Here is a 17,062-nt window from a genome sequence, read left to right as displayed (position 1 = left end):
CTAACACTGTCAAAATTATTAATTGTTTAATTTGGGCTTAAATCAAGCTACTTAAAAAAACCTGATTTAATTAACACAGGATAAAGTGTAGTTAAAATCTAAGTAACTGTTTTATTTTAGTAGATGAATAAAAGTGGGTTTGATAATTGAGCTACAGCTGAAATAACCAGAAATAAAAACATAAAAGACAACATCAAATGACAAAGCCAGACATGCAACAATATACAGGAAATAAAAATGCAGTAAAAACATAATAAAACAGATAAAACCAATACTAATATCTGAAAATATTTTTAAATTATCGCCACAAAATCAGTGATTTTGATTTGAAAAAAATCACAAGAACAAAGATGAAATCTTGGAGGAAATGTTTCAAGTAGTTGAACTTTCAGGCTGCAGTCAAATGATGATTAAATGTGAAAAAGAAAGAAGAAAACCAGATAATAATACGATGACAAAAAGTGACGAATCCCTTCCTGCCACACCATAAACCTTTAGCCCTTCATTCTAGAAAACACGTCATACAAAATAATAACGACAGTCAAACCCCAGAGACGTCAGGATTATTGCAAACATTTGGGTTAAACTTGAAGCTTTATGTAATCTTATTGTTTTTTAAATAAGAAAAGTGAGTAAAATATGTTAAAATGGCTCCGCCTTTCAGTTCTTCTGCATTCTTCATCTCACTTTTCATTCATTTCATGTTTACACAGGAGTAATGATAAATGTAGCTGAATGAAATTACTGGTGCAGTATTTTTTTATTGAGCTGTCTGATAACATTAACTCTGAACATAGAGAGATTAAAAGAGTTAAAGCTGACTAAACAGACTGAAATTACATATTTTATGAGCTTTGGGAAATCAGCTGCTTACAAACTTTAAGATGAACCTTTAATTATTCATGAAATGCCTCAAAACAGGAAGTACAGTTTACACAGCTTGTTATTTATAATAAATTAATCAATTTTCTGATCAGACCGAGTCATTTTTATTAGATGAGGATCCATGGTGCCTTCAGGCGCTGTAGGAAACGTTACCTCTGCCATCATCCTCCATTTCATGACGAAGCGCCTCTGCTGCTTCACGCCTGCCTTGCATCTCCGAGGTTAATTCATGCAGCGGCTCATCGACCTGCAGGATTATCTTCTGTGTGAGCAGTTTGGTGTTTGGTCTCCGGTGTTTCCAACACATTTAGTGTCACAAACGCAGCGGGAAATCAGCCGTGGATGTTTCTGTGGAAATAACTAACCAGTGGGTTTTTTGTTGTTTTTTTATTAGTAGTTGACTTCCTGTCTCCACCAACGATGGATCAGCCAATCAGCAAGCAGCTTTCCAGCTCCTCAGCGGCTCTCAGCTCCCCAGAGAGAGGTGAGACCAAACATGGCTGAACAGGAAGCAGATCAGGCCGATCGATGATTTAACAATCACAATCTGGTTGCAATATCTAAAGCTGCAAACTATCAGGAGAACATGTGACTGTGATGTTATTATCCTGACCAGGTTTTAAATGCAAAGCTTTGGATAAAGATAAACTCTTTGTTCTTGTGTTTAATTAGGATTTGATTATTTCTTGATTTCTTTTGTTTTAGGATTTAAATATTTTTAGCTAAGAACCAACTTTTGCTTAAAACTTTTACATTTATGATTAAACAAATGCTTCTTTGGGCCAACATGCCGGATGTAACATTATGGATGTTTTTATAACATGTTTTCTTTGTGTCATTATGTCTGTTATTTATTTTTGTGCCTGTTGGTCTGTGACCTGTCAGTGTCCTCTGTGTCCCGTCGAACAGCTTCCCCCAACAACAACAGATCCTTCAGGAGTTCCTCCAACCGCAGAAGCATCGCCGGATTCCCCGAGGAAAAAGCCAAAACACCAACGGTCAGAAGAAAAGAAGGAGCTTTTCTTGTTTTATAGCAACAGGATCATCATCGTTAACAACTTATTCCAATTTAACATCATACTTGTCAGCAGCTGCTGCTTTAAATGGGTGTTTAGAGATAAATTATCTTATATTACCTTAAGAGTTATATTATCTTAACAATTATAAGATAATATGTAAAAGGTTTCAATTCCAACCAGGCCTGTCACAATACCAAATGTTGGTATTTTAAGGACCAAAATGACAATAATTCATATACATAACAAAATAACTTATGAAACTTTTACAGAAACTGCAGGTCTGTGTCTGGTCAATTCTTGGTTAAAACATGTTTGTTTTTTATTCAGTGAGTAGAAAATCCAGAAATTTTACTCAAATAAGAGTAGAGATACTTCAAAATAAAAGTACTCAAGTAAAAGGTAGTGTAGTAAAAATACTCCTAAAAGTAATTTTTTTCAAAAAATTGCTCAAGTAAATGTAACTAGTTACTGTCCAACTCTGTCTGTTTGTATTGCTGGATGTGATTACTATTAATTTAGTTTAGTTGGTAATAAAACAGCTGATTTCTGTCATTAATAATTATAAATGTGACCTGTAGGGGGAGACACCCAACACTCCGGTCCGTAGTTCTTCCTTCAAGGCCAACAGTAAAGGCCACGCTGCGTCGAAGCGGTACGTAGTCACACAAACTCTCCTCCGATCCTGTTCCTGCTCCAGATGACGGCATGCTGTCCTTACAGGGTGAGGTCCAACCGGAGCCGCGCCCAGTCGCCCTGCTCCCCTGGACAGTACCCGCCCTCCCCGCTGCGGCAGAGGGCCCCCACCCCCGGCGCCGACGACAGGGGCAACAACGACAACAAAGGTCACGGCACTCTGGAGAGGAAATCTGCCAAATCTGAAGCTCCAGACAACAAGAAGATCAGCAAATCCAGCAGCAGAGAGCTGAACGCAGGTAACGTCATTATTATTATTATTATTATTATTATTATTATTATTATTATTATTATTATTAATATTATTATTATTATTGTTATCATTATCATTATTATTATGATTATTATTATTATCATTATTATTATTCTTATTGTTATTATTATTCTTCTTATTATTATTATCATTATTATGATTATTATTATTATTGTTATTATTATTATTATCATCTTCATCATTGGTGTGAAATCAAGCCTCATCTTCTCTAAACTCTAATAATCAAAGCTTAGACAAACAGATAAGCTCATGTTTACAGTCTAATGACGTCTTAAAGGGGCAGTACCATTTAAATCTAATTGTTTTAGCTTTCCATTATGTTCTAAAGTTTTTCCCTCATCATAAACAAACCTGCAGTGTTGCTTTGATTCTTTTATACATGTTTGAGAAATCCTTTAATCTTTCTGGCAGCCATTCAGCTGCTAAACGCCTGGGTGAACATAGCTCCGCCTTCGAGGCGCAGCTCCTCCCCCACTCAGCTCCTTCAGACTAGCCAGCAGCAATTAGCAAATAGCTTATGGAACTGCTGAGCTCATTATAGGAGCTACTTCTCACTGAACGCTGATAAAAACATCATTAAAGGGTTAATAGAGGAGCCAAGTGGAAACAGATGCACCATAACCAGACTTCAAAATAAGAGCATGAATATAAACGTCTAACTACTTGAAGAATTCTTAACTTCAACAGAGATGTCAAAGTTTCTTCAAATGAAAGATTATAAAAACAATATAAAAGTAAATGAGCTCTTTAGAGTTTGTCCAGAAAACTTAATTGGTGAATTTAATAACCCCACAGAGTCACCAGGCACGCCCAGCGGCCGCAGCGTCGGCGGGACGACGGACGCCGAGGAGGCGTCCCGTCTGCTGGCGGAGCGACGGCGTCTGGCCCGGATCCAGAAGGAGCAGGAGGAGAGGCAGCGGCAGGAGGAGGAGAGGTGAGAGAGACAGTCAGCCTCTCTGGGATCGGCTTGTACTGTCTGAGGCCACAGCTGCTAGGAACAAACTATGAAAACCTGCTGGAGTTCCTATCAGGAAACTATCACAGAACAGGAGAATCTAAATGAATATCAGGTCAGGATCTAAGCTGTGGAACATCATTGCTTGTGTTTTCTTCAGGCTGAAGGCGGAGGAGGAGCAGAGGAGGCAGCAGGAGGCCAGGGAGCGCCAGGAGAGAGCAGCACGAGAGGCCGAGGAGGAGAGAGCGAGGAAGGAGGAGGAGAAGAGGAGCAGAGAGGAGGAGGAGAGACGACAGAAGGAGCAGAGATGGAAGAACATGCAGGACCAGCTGGACAGAGAGGTCAGCAGATTTATGATCAATACTGAGCCAATATTCCCAAACTGCAGCCAATAACCAGGTCTCCATCCAGGTCAAGGGTCACGGAAATGGCTGCTAACATATCTGCAGATCCCGCACATGCTGGACATGAACTGCCTTTTTTTTTTTTCTTTATGTATAAAACATGGCAGTACGTAGATGTACATATTCTAACTGGTTCATTCATCCTTCATTTTATTTCCTCTAAAGCAGGGGTGTCCAAACTGTGGCCCGGGGGCCTCATGTGGCCCATGAAATGATGTTGTTCGGCCCTCTGGCCACAAGTCAAGAACAGTAAAAAATTTGGCAAACAAAGTTGACACCCTAAATAATTTGGAAATTTTCTTTAAATAAGGCAACAGTCTAAAACTCTTTATGCTTTTAATCTTTATTACACAGATTTTATAAAAGTTGTTTATAGTTGAGCAGGGTTAGGGTTAGGGTTAAAACTAAAAAAATAAAATAAAAAAATTTAAAAATGTTTTATTCAATAAATTTTGTGACCTGCCAGTAGTTTACATTTGCCAAATTCGGCCCTCAGGTACAAGGTTTGGACTCCACTGCTCTAAAGTTTATATATTTATACTCAGAGTCCATAAACTATGAGTGAAATTTATTCTGCCCACTAAAACTGATTCTGATATTTTGTTCTAAATGTAATTTAGTTATCTAAAAAATGTTCTCGCCAAGTTTTCTGGCGTTTAGTGAATGCAAGTAAGTTTTATACCCCTAACTAACCTGGAAACTTTTGGTCTGATTTAACTTTAGACAGTGAGAAATTTTTTTTATTCAGTTAATGTAAATATGAGGTTTTGGCTGCTTAAAGTGAGCGTGTCTTTCAGCGGGAGGAGGCCTTCCTGCGGGCGCAGAGGGAGGCTGAGAGGAAGAGGCAGGAGAGGGAGCTGCTGCACATCCAGGAGGAGCAGGAGAGGCAGCAGAGGAAGAAGGTACCAACCGCTGTGCTTCCTCCGTCAGACAGGCAGAAGCAGCTCCACCACTGCGCCCACCAGATCCTGTCCAAATCAGACCGGTTCTCCTCTGTCTTTAATAGATTACCAAAGTAAAATGATACAGAAACAGACCGAAAGCTTTTCATATTTAATCATTATTTTATTAAAGCTGCAGCTCAAGCAAAGCAGCATCACAGGAGAGGTTTTAAAAATACCTTTTAGATACTTTGTCAATTTCCTGAAACCAGAGCTGCAACTACCCATTAGTTTACTAATCAATTATTCTGTCAATTATTCTTACAATTAATTCATTATTTTGATCACCAATCAACCATTTTGACGACTAATCAATTATCCTAACGATTAATCGATTAATCAGTCATTGCAGATTTTTCATTTAACCTTTCAAGCCTTTTACATACATTAGACACACCTTAAAATGCAAATAAATAGTCAAATTCAGTTTTAAATATTCTTTTGCCTAAATTGCAATAGGAACATCACCTTAGTGAACATTTGGTCATTTGTAGCTTTGGATTCGTCTGCAGCTAATCAAATCCTTCTGACATCAACATGTTCAGCCGTTTCTGTTCAACTTCACATCAACGTCGAGCTGATGATTAAGTTTTATCTGTTAAATGATTAATAACTGAACAGCAAAAGGTGCTTAATAAGAGATTTATTTATGTTTTTCACTGAATTTGAACCAGGCGAAGCTAAAAAGTAGAACATATTTCCAGACTAAGAAGGTTTTTCATCTTAAATGCTAAATGTATATATTTTTGTACAGTTTTAACTTAGTTTCTGCTAAGTTAAAACTTAGCAGAAACTAAGTTTGGACTTAGTTTGGACCTCTTTGGGCTCCAAAGAGGACCTCTTTGGAGTCTGTATAATTGATTAATCAATGACTAAATTATTTCACTAATTGATTAATCTGATTAGACATTTCAGCCCTATTTGTGTTGAATCTGTTTTACAGAGAATTGAAGAGATTATGAAGAGGACGAGGAAGAGTGAAGTGGATTCTCCATCTGGAGCATCGGGTAAATATTCAGTCACCCAACCGTTTTAAATTACTGTGTGTCAGTTTATTTTCATGTTTTGGGCCAATTAACCCCTAATGAGATGTGGCAGATTCTGACTTTTTGGAGATTGCTCCAAAAGAAGGAAGTGTACTACAATGCAGGGCATTCTGGGTAAATACAGCCAAAACAAACGCATTAGCATAGCGCCAGCGTGACAAATGGCTCGTGGTCTTTAGCTAAAACAACAGATAAATCCTCTAACTGCTCAAATCTGACGCCCACGTTTTGTTTACATTTCATGAAGAAAGTTGCGCTCAGAGTCTCAGAGGTTTTTGTGTTGTTTCCTTTAGGGGTTTTTGGTGCAGCGCCCCCACAGGACAGGAGGGGAAAAGGTTTTTTTAAAGGTTTTGGTTTGTGAAAGTAAATCGCAGCAGCTGAAAATATAACAAATGTTGCAATTTTTGTGAAAAAACCTTGTAAGACACTGAGAGAACAAAAAGTTAAAAGTCGAAAAACAACAGATAACACAAAATTGGAGAGTAGTAGGAAAAAGTATCAAGTGAGAAGTGGTCAGTTTGTTTCCTCCAGTGGCAGCATAATTACAGAGATAGCTCAGAATAACCAGTTTAACTATCAGGTTTATGAAGAAGGAAAGTTTTAATCTGGAAAGCATCAGGGTGTCTGCCTGATGACCGTCTGGGATATAAATGACTGAAATGGTAAAACTTCACCTTGATGAAGGAGAAAAATTAATCTCAAATCTGCACAGTTTATTTCTGATTCTCTTTCATCATTAGATGCATGTCCAGGTTTTCCAGAGCTGCTTCCTGTGATATTTTCCTCCTGACAGTTTTAGTCTGCAGTGTGACTCAGCAGTTAGATGAGCAGAGAAACGTCGCCCCCTGTCTGCAGGCAGGAGGAACAGCAGCGGCGGTGCAGGAGGAAATGTTGATCAGTGCAGATTTAAAGCTTCTCCTTCATGCTTCACTGCTGCAGTATTCATCATTTTTTCTATGACGGCTTCATTTCCTTATTCCTGATCACATTAAAGCTGCTGAACTGGACCTCAGATCAATAAACATATTTACTCCCTGTTATTTTATTGGGGTTTTTCACAGTGTGTGATGCTAAAGCTGAAGCTGTTGGCGCCTCAGAGGAAGACGCTCCGACTCCGGCTGAAGCCCCCGTCATCATGCTGGGCCCCCTGGAGAATAAAAGCTTTGTGGACGAGCTTTCTGATGGGGTCCAGTCCATGGACGTCAGGTAAACCCACAAACCTTTCTACTCAAACTGGTGAAACGTGAATTACAGCACTGCCTAAAACTGACTCAAAAACCATAAAGTTAGCTTCACTCTTTCAAATAAATTAAAAAATGGATGAAAATATTGTTATTTTTGGTGGTTTTATTTGTGTTTTTGCTTTAAATGTAAATTAAGACTTAAAGTGTTGTGATTTATGAGTAAAATCTGAAAAGACTTACAAACAGCAAACAGAGAAATAAACTGAACCTGGATCTGATAAGAAAACTAAAGGGAACAATGTGAGTTAGTTTTATTTCAAGATATTTACACTAGAAATCAGACAAAAATACTTGGTAATATTTTGTGTTTTTTGCAGCGTGGTTATGCAAAGTACTGATGAACTAATTGGTTATTAGGCCTGTTGCAATAACAAATCAATCAATAGCATGTAAATTAAAATGAGCTCAATAATTTCCATTTGGATGATTTATTGTTTTTCTCTTTTCTCCCTTTAACAAACTGGATGATGAAAATCTCCAGCGTTGTTTTGGTCTCAACTAAGACAATTTTGTTTACAGAGACTTCATAATTCATTTCATTTGTTTTTGTTGTTTATTTATTTTGGGTATTTAAATTCTTCCAGTTTCAGTGTTAAATATTCATTAGAATTTAAAGTTTATTCATCTTTGAGAATATGCTGTATTGTATTACTTGGAATTGGTCTCAAACAGCGATATTATCGTTTATCGCAATATACTTCTGCGACAGTTTATCGTCCAGTAAATCTGTTATGTTTGCTAAATGAAACCTCAGTGAGTAACGTGTGTTTGGGGATCAGCGTTGGGTTTTATTTTCTGTCAGTGAAGTGATTCCCGGTGTTGAACTAAACGTTGTGTCTCTCTGTCGTCGTTGTTCCTGTAAGTTCTCCATCTGTCTCCATCAGCCCCGTCTCCAGGGACGAGCAGGCCAGCGCTCAGGAGTTCTCCCCGGTGGCCGAGGGGCCCGACGGCTACCCACCCGACCAGCCCATGGACCTGGACGCCCCTGGGCGGGGACGCCCCGGGGCCGACACGCCGCCGTACCCCAGGCTGCAGGCCGGCAGCGGCGTGGGAGACCTCAACAAGAACCTGCTGATCCAGGCGTACAGCGCCGCCTCGGAGTCTGCGCAGCTCATCCACAGCGTCGGCCCGAGCAAACTGGACGTCTAACACCGGTACTGGTTCTGGAAGTCCTCCAAAACAATTCAGGTTCTGTTTGAAGAACTTCTCAGGGAAATGTTTGATTTCTGTGTAAAATAGAGACGCAGAGATCCAGATTTTCCACTTTGATATCGATACCTGAGGTTTAGTATCGACCGATATGATACAGAAAAACAGCTGAATAAATTAAAATGCTTCTTTTTTTAAACAGACATAAATGCAATGAAATACAAATGTATTGTAATTTATCAAGTATTTCTGGTCTAGTTTCTAGTACATTCAAAATAAGACAAAACTAACATGCAAATAACTTTCCAGCAAATTATAGGAGCTTTTCAAGTCAATAATTCCTTAATATTGATTTTAAAAAGAACCAGTTCAACTGGCTGATTGTTTCACCTGTAAAATGGGAAAATGTCTTGTTCTAAGTTAAATTATCTAGTAGTTTTTCATCAATATTAAGGAATTATTGATTTTTTAAAGTTTTCATATCTTGCTGAAAAGTTACTTGTAAGTTTTGCCTTATTTCAAATATACTGAAATATTTTAACTAGAAACTAAAAAATACTTGTTAAATTTTGTGTTGTTGCAATTAACGATTAATCAATTACTAAATTATTGAATTAGTTGATTATTTTAATCGCGATTAATCTGATTAATTGTGATTAATCGTGATTAATCATTATTAGTCACGATTAATCAGATGGTTTCAACCCTAATAACAAGAAATCATTAATAGCAATAATAAATTGTACATAATGATGATTTGAAACTGTTTTTATCTCCAAAGTTTTGGAAAAGTTTGAAAACTTCCCTTTAAAATGCTTGAATTTTGCTGTAGAAATAGTGAATCGTTTTAGGAACCCGGTCCAGACGTTTAAATTTATTTAAATTCTGTTTTCAGCCCCTGATTTTGTTTCTTGTCTCGTTTCAGGAGCTACAACAGGAGCAAACACAGCCACCTCCCTCTGCAACAGTAGTCATCCTTCCCACCAGAAACAAAGTTTAGCATCTGATCTTTCATCCGTGTTTCCGAACCGCACCGGAGGCGGCGCAGACGGGGAAGTCCAGCTCACAGAAACATGCTAATAATGTCAGGTTTATGTTTCTGACTGAAAACAAACACTCCTGCCTGCTCAGCAACGTATTTATGACATGAACGTGTGAAGGTTCGGGTGTTTAAACTGTAAATGCTCATCCATAAATCAGAGGTTCTGATGAAGCCCGGTTTGCATCAGCTTCTCCAAACGTTGTAAATAGATCCGACTGCAGGACGATCAGCAGAGCCGCTCCGACGTGTAGCATCTCCGAGCCGGACTAGCCGGTTCCACAGTGTCGGTGTTTTCTGACGCCGTTTACCTTCAAACTGCTGCAGACGCACCCGAGTCTGCACAGGACGACGGCGACTTTGGGCCACAGCAGATGGAAAAACAGAGTAAATTTACACCAGAACAGCTCAGAAAATTTCTACAAAAAACTCAGAAACCTTTAGGTTGAGCTCAGAAACTTTCCTGAAGGTTTCAGAACCTTCAACTGTTGAAACTCTGAAATTTCTGTTTCTGCTAAAAAATTTCTGAGATAGATTGAATTTTTTCATTTGTTTTTTGCAAATTTTCAACTTTTCAAACTCAGAAATGCCTTTGTTGTTATTTTTTTAAAGAGATTATTCTCAAAATTCCTGAGTTTTTGTTGCATATTTTTGACTTTTCAAACTCTGAAATTTCCTTGTTTCTTGTAGAAATTTTCTTAGATTGGTCTCAAAATTATTGAGTTTTTGGTAGAAATGTCCTCCTCTTGTTTCTGTCCACGTTGGCCCTGACTCGCTGTTTAAACTCCCAGCAGACGGTCATATAAACATGCTAACACGTAGCCTGTAGCTTCGGTTTCGCTGCTGCTTCTCGTTCCACCTGCAGGGAAACGGAGGGGAAAAAGCTCCATGTTCTGTGTTTTTTCCTGCAGGATGAAGATGTAAAGTGTAATTGTCTGGCACTGACTGTAACCACACAAACTGCAGTTTCTGGCGCACGCAGACGGTAGTTTCGTTCCACATCTGCACCTCACAGCCCGTCACCTCTGAGGCCTTAAAACCTCTGTGCATCAACTCACTGATAGTTTCTGCAATAATCCAGAAACCAAATTATCTGAACCTACAACTGACTTTAATTATTTACCAGCAGCTCAGACTTTAAAAGATGGATAATTATGATGTTTTCTTTAAAATCCATTATTTATTCCCACGGATTTGAACAGATTGTGATGTACAGCTCTGCGTTGGGAGAAAAAACAGCCTTTACTTTTGAATTTCAGTGCATTTATTAACATTTCTCTCACCTTCGGCTCGTCTTTCTCCATAAATTTGCACATCATCGAAACCAGTTGGTCCCCATGTATAAACATAAAGGACTTAGCATTTATCCTAATAATTAAACTCTGTGACACTGCAGCTTGGTGGAATATATCATTGTAGATGTGGTGCATGGATACTTGCTGAAAAAGAACAATAAACGTCATCAAACCATTTCCTTCAGTGAGCTGGCCGCATTTATATACAACAAACAGACATTTTATCACATAAATCATCAAAATTCACCTCTGAAGTATTAATCATTTTCTCTGCAGCTGGAAAACTCAATCTCATTCTGCAAATTTTCTAAAAAGATGTATTTATGAATCAAAAATAATTACATTTAATCCACGACATTCCTTAATACCTTAATACCAATATTAAGGTAATATTAACACCTTAATATCAATTTTCTGATTATTTAACCAAATAAAATGAAAGATACATTAATTCTCTAAACTACATCTACAGGGAAAAGACAAACTTTATAAATTAAGGTGCAAAATACATCAAATTACAATCACTGCACTGCAAAAACAGAAAATGAGAACAATTCATGAAAAAAAACAGATTTTTTTTTCCTCACAGTTGAGATGCACCTATGATGAAAATTCTGTAAGTGGGCAAATTGTGTATCTAGAGCTGCGCCTAACGATTATTTCAGTAACCAGTTAATTGATTATTCTGACAAGTGAGCGATTAATCAAATACAAAAATTTACCAATTTTGCTGATTTTTCATTGAACCACTTAAGCATTTATTTTAACAATATTAGGAAAATATGTTCAAAGACGCAAATCAAAAAATAATTAAATTTTTTTATAAAAAACAAACATTTGCAAAAACATAGTATATTTTGGCAAATTTGAACATATTTACAGACAAATGTGTTTTTATCTTAAATTCAGAATATACAAATTTTTTACAGGTTTAGCTTCATTACTGCTCTGAATATGTTGGAGTTTTTTCAGCAAATGGACATTTTTATGGAGCATCCAGTTAATGATTAATCGATTACTAAATTAGTTCATGGTTATTTCAGTAATCAATTAGTTTTCCCCACTGTATTCTGTTAGTAGACCCTGTACAGTCCTTCACTCTGCTACCACCTGCACTTTGCCCAAATAGCGAATATTAACCTGAAATTAGTCACTAAATCCTCTTTGGATGTTTTGGTGCAAATTTGCAGAATTTTATCAAATAATTTAAACACTTCTTAGAAATGAAAGATGACCTATTATGCTTCCTTGAACAGATTTGGATCAGTCTATGGCCTATACAAAGCATGTTCTTTACATTTTTTGCACAAAATCATTTTTATATAATGAGTTTTTTGTCTTGCGCTCCTTTCAGAATGAGCTGTTCTAATCTTGTCACTTTAAATCTAAATAAGCTGCAAGCAGATGTGCAATTATGCAGCTGTACAAATTTGAAAACCATTAGTAGGGCCTCCTGCACAACCAACCAGAATGCAGCAAGTGGTTTCTGGATGGTAAGCCAACACCAAAATACGAGTCTTTTCCAGCAGCCATTGTACAGCAAATACAGCGATAAAACCAGCTGAACAAACATGCTGGAACTCCATTTGGGTTGCTAGGTAACGGGCAGAGGTCCACTGGGGTTGCTTGGTAACAGCGCAGTTGAATGTGACTTTACTTTTGGGAGGTCTTTGAAACAGCACTGACTTTTTGTTAAAAATAAAGGCTGGGTTGTTTTTAGAAGCAGCTGAGACCCAAAATTGAAGCATAAAATGAACAAAATTGACCCATGTAGAAAAATAGGATAAGTAATTTACATAAGAACAATGACTAATGTGTCTAATTACAATTGTGAAAAATGTTATTTGGCATTTCTGCAGAGCATTTTTGACTGCAGCTCATAATTTTTTACAGTGTTTCTATGAATCAACTCTGTGTTTATGTTGGCAAGCTTGAAAATCTCTGCAGCGGTTTCTTTCTTAAGCTGAGGACGCTGGATGGTAAGGCAGGCTGAGCGTTTGAGACGGGGAAGAACGGCTGGGTGTCGGTGTTTGTGGACCGGCGCCGGTCGCTCAGAGGCTGAAACGACTCTGGGCTGGGCAGCGACTCCAGGGGCAGCGACTCCAGGGGCAGCGACTCCAGGGACAGCGCCGCGTTCTGGACTCCGTCCGGACGGTTTCCCTCCACGTCTCTGTCGCTGCCGTAGGAAAACTCCCTCACTTCCTGTCGAAATGCAGCCTCCGTGTTTTTCTCTTGCTTGAAGAGGATGATGTAGCATTTTATTAAGAACTGACAAAACAAAATGGCGTAGGCGGAGATGACAATGACGACCATTTCCACGGCTGGATGGTATTCGCCTTTAACGTTCTTATAAACCGGGCCGAAGATGATCCAGGCTATGAAGTAGATCAGCATGGAGAAGGTGATGAATTTTGCATCATTGTAGCACTGAGGCAACTTTCTTCCCTTAAAAGCAAGAACAAAGCCGAGGATTGCTAAAAGGCCGATATACGCCAGCATAGCTCCAAACGCTGGATATGAATTCTCATTGCAGAACCAGAGACGTTTTTCATCCAGAGGCTCTGATGCTTTCTGTGGAGCTTTATAGCTCAGCCAAACGGTGCAGACCACCGCCTGACCTGCCATGCACAGTGCGATTATAGCAGGGGGCTTGTAGACTTTCTTCAGAACATCCTGGGTCACGGGGTCAAACTCAAAGGCCAAGATAATTTTAAACGACTTCACCAAGATGCAGGAAACTGACAAAGTGAAACTCAAGCCGAAGAAAACTTGTCTCGCTCGGCACTTCTCATCACTGGGTCTGGCGCCAAACAGCGGCACGCTTCCAAACGTGCAGAGCAGAGAGAACAGCAGGACGATGCATATGGGGCCGACCGATGAGCGCACCACCGGCGTATTCCAGCGAGCCAGGAAGATGACATCAACTGTTAGCGTTAGCATAGCGCCCAGAGACGTGAATGCTAGCAGCGTGATGTGATACGGATCGCCCCATTTCAGGAACAGGTCCAGTCTTTTCTTACAGCTGCTGCTGCCTTCATCCGAATATTCAGTGTTTTCATCACACTTATAGCACTGGGCAGAATCTGCAAAACACAAATATACACATTTATTTCCTTTAATTATATTTTTCTTTTACATTATTTAGCCACTACTCACCTGTGGTGTTGGAATATTCATTTTTGGAGCAATTTCTGCATCCATAGCAGCAAACTGGAAATCCCTTATTGGTGACCTTCATTTGGCCTGGATAACATGTGGAGCACTTGGAGCTCACTCCTGTCTGTGGACAGCAAACATAAATAAAGAAATGTTCGTAAAGTTACACAGGCAAAAATTAACTTAGTTTGGGTTGTTTAGTCTGTCACAAGAAAAAAAAATAAGGGTGAATTTTCTGTCATGTTTTCACAATGATATTCATTCATTTATAAATGTCAGATCAAATCCTCCTCCTTCCTCACTATTTTACGATGTTGGCGTTTTAAAAAGGAATAAATATTAAGAAAAAAAATTCACCAATTGAGGGAGATACTTACAATCTGATCAATGACGTTGCTGATGTAAAGTCTCTTTGTTTCTATGTCAAAGCGGCCGATGCTATAGCTCATATCCACCGTATTCTGTGAAGATGACCTCCACAGGATTAAATCGTAACCCGAGTCAACGTCGCTGTAGTCGTTGAAGGAATATTTTTTCCCCTCCATGGAGAATTTTGCGCTTTTCAAAGCGTCTCTGAACTGAAATTACAGTTAAAATCAGTGACGTCAGTATTAAGGAATTATTAACTTAAAACAAGTAACTTACAAGCTACTTGTAAATTACTGTTGTTTTATTTCAATTGTACTAAGACGTTTGCACTGCTAAGTAGACCAAATTTCTTGGAAAGATTTTGTGTATTTGCAGAGCAACAATTCAGTGATTAAAACATCATAATAAAATCTGTAATAATTGATCTCATGATAATTCATGTTTTCATAATTCTATATGTAATAAATATTTAAAAACATGTGTCATCTTTTAATTTACAATTACCGAAATGTGTCGACACATTTTTAAAAGCCAACTTTGCGGTACCGTAACTCCGCAATACTTTGCGCTATCTGAAAAATTTCAACGGATTCTGAAAGGGAGACGTTGCGCTTTCAAGCCTATTTTGGGTTATTACGGTAATTTCACTCCCGCCGTTGCAGGAAGCATGTTTGTATTCAGTTCAAACGGCTCATGTACATTTAAATAACTGCTAGGTGTAGAAAATTCCAGTTTTTATGGAGAAATTGGCAAAATTATTTACTCACAGGACATTTAAAAAACTTTGTACAATTAAAATAAGCAAAAATATCCAGGCGGAGATTTGAGACTTTTGCCTTAAAGTTAACATAAACAGAACAATTTAAAAAGATTCATTGAATACTCAACGCATTTTGAAGAAACTGTCTAAAATGGTGTTATTTTGTATAAAATCGATGTGTTTTCGTACCGTTTCAGGCTGTAATGTGGAGATGTTGCACTGCTTGTCGACGCAGAGATCTTTAACAGTTGCAGCGATTGCTCTGACTGCCAGCTCGATGCTGAACGCGGCGTACGGATACGACATGTTGGCCAACTCTTCGATCTTTGACTGGAAAGACGCCTTTGGGCTTCTTTTTAAAAAGTCACTCAGAAACGGGTTGTTCTGGCACAGATCTGAGTCTTCATCCAGATTCCTGAGGAACCGCTTAAACTTGGACGTGTCTCCGGATTTGAGCGTTATCCCAAAAACGGTCCCCACGTCGTTCAGACTCCAGGTTTTCATATCCAGACAATCAGCCGCCTGGGACCAGTTGTCGCTGGCCAGCCAGACCTTGTGTTTGCCCTTGTCGTTTTCAAGGAGGTTGTTAAAAATGGACTTCATGTGGTCGGGTTTGGCGAAGGACACGATGACAGAGACTTTTTCTCTGTCAGTGATGTTCTTCACGGTTTCTGCGATGGAGTCGTTCAGGCTCACGTCGACCAGGAACTCCGGCAGGAAGTTGATGTAAGCGAAGCAGATGCTGTTCTTGGCCGCATGATGTCGGAGGCGTTCAACGGCGTAGCGGCCATATTCTCCGTCTGTTGCCACGACGCCGACCCAGGTCCAGTTGTTCTTCTTCAGGATTTCAACGATGGCGAAGGCCTGGTGATCGTCCTGCGGTACCGTCCTCAGGAAGCTTGGAAAACGAGTTTTATCGCTGAGGAGACCCGATGTAGCCCCGTAACTTATCTGGACAATATCAGAAAGTCACTGTCAGATGTGGTGTCGTAATTCTTTGAAGAATTTGAATTAATATGAGTTACAACATTTAATTTTTCTTTGGGGCCATTAAATTCTTATATGAACAGCATTTTGATTTAGTTGTTATGATTCATTTCAATCAATGATTAATCCAGAGGTTCCCAAACTGTGGGGCCGTGTCATTGCAGGGGGGGGGCGCGGGAAGCCGTCTGGATGAAAAAACAAAAAACAAAACATGAACACTGTATGCACTGGGTTTTTACCTTAGAATGGCCAACTCTCTGTTATTCCTGTCAGTTTGATACAGTAGAGGCTTCCACACTTCCCATATTTGTGTCCTCTGTCACTTTTATCAGCAGTTAAAACTGTTTGACATGTTGTAACCTGTTTTTCCGAGCCGCCTTTAAACGCAACATGAGTGCTACAACGCTCGCTGGGTTTCCACCTGTGAAGGAGACCTGCTGCTGCTGGGCGGAGCTACGTAGGTTTGTGTTAGAATCACGGCAGCAAACCAGCAAAACGCAAAGAACTTTTCACAGTTTTTCCCTCCAAACTATCCGACTGAGTTGAGTGAAGCTGCTGGATGCAGGTAATGTTAGCTAAAAGATGACTAGCTAATATCAATACAGAACCTTAAGCTTAACAAGGCTACCGATGTTGGTGTCTATTTTCAGCTACGTACATTCATTTTGCCCCCAAAAAAGTCGATGCCCCCCACCCCCCTCCCACACACACACACACACACACACACACACGCGCGCGTCGTTTCAACCAGACAGCCATTTGTAATCCATGGGGGGGGGGGGGGGGGAAAAATTTTTGGAAACCCCTAAATTAATGAAAAATGAAAAAATTGGAAATTTTAAAGCA

At 39.2% G+C, this 17,062-nt stretch overlaps 2 protein-coding genes across 4 annotated transcripts in view; one reads left to right on the top strand and one right to left on the bottom strand.

Annotated features, from left to right (window-relative positions):
* The first annotated feature begins 1,027 nt into the window (after positions 1-1,027).
* Positions 1,028-10,089, top strand: map7d2b (MAP7 domain containing 2b). 3 transcript variants are annotated; one of them, XM_015018526.1, is made up of 11 exons: positions 1,028-1,369; positions 1,795-1,883; positions 2,483-2,556; positions 2,625-2,836; positions 3,667-3,805; positions 3,987-4,167; positions 5,028-5,132; positions 6,115-6,178; positions 7,279-7,423; positions 8,325-8,615; positions 9,536-10,089. In XM_015018526.1, exons 1-10 carry the CDS (start codon positions 1,306-1,308, stop codon positions 8,608-8,610), a joined length of 1,359 nt encoding a protein of 452 aa, XP_014874012.1. In that variant the 5' UTR covers positions 1,028-1,305; the 3' UTR covers positions 8,611-8,615; positions 9,536-10,089. The 3 variants fall into 3 exon arrangements, with proteins under 3 accessions (XP_014874012.1, XP_014874010.1, XP_014874011.1); XM_015018524.1 differs by having other exon boundaries at positions 1,032-1,369; positions 1,771-1,883; XM_015018525.1 differs by having other exon boundaries at positions 1,033-1,369; positions 1,771-1,883; positions 8,346-8,615.
* A 2,626-nt stretch (positions 10,090-12,715) lies between these two features.
* The window catches only part of LOC106937149 (G-protein coupled receptor family C group 6 member A-like), a 9,185-nt gene continuing 4,838 nt past the window's right edge, over positions 12,716-17,062 (bottom strand). The window contains exons 4-7 of the mRNA XM_015018513.1: positions 15,419-16,180; positions 14,478-14,678; positions 14,101-14,224; positions 12,716-14,027 (exon numbers count right to left, since the gene is read on the bottom strand). Coding sequence (XP_014873999.1) covers positions 12,862-14,027; positions 14,101-14,224; positions 14,478-14,678; positions 15,419-16,180 — 2,253 coding nt within the window. The 3' untranslated portion in view covers positions 12,716-12,861. The remainder of the gene's footprint in view (positions 14,028-14,100; positions 14,225-14,477; positions 14,679-15,418; positions 16,181-17,062) is intronic.

Source organism: Poecilia latipinna, unplaced genomic scaffold (genome assembly GCF_001443285.1).
Source record: "Poecilia latipinna isolate Pla-1442-1.1 unplaced genomic scaffold, P_latipinna-1.0 Scaffold2286, whole genome shotgun sequence".
Lineage (NCBI taxonomy): Eukaryota > Metazoa > Chordata > Actinopteri > Cyprinodontiformes > Poeciliidae > Poecilia > Poecilia latipinna.
Note: the sequence above shows the minus strand (reverse complement) of the source record. Positions and strands in the feature narration are given on the sequence as shown.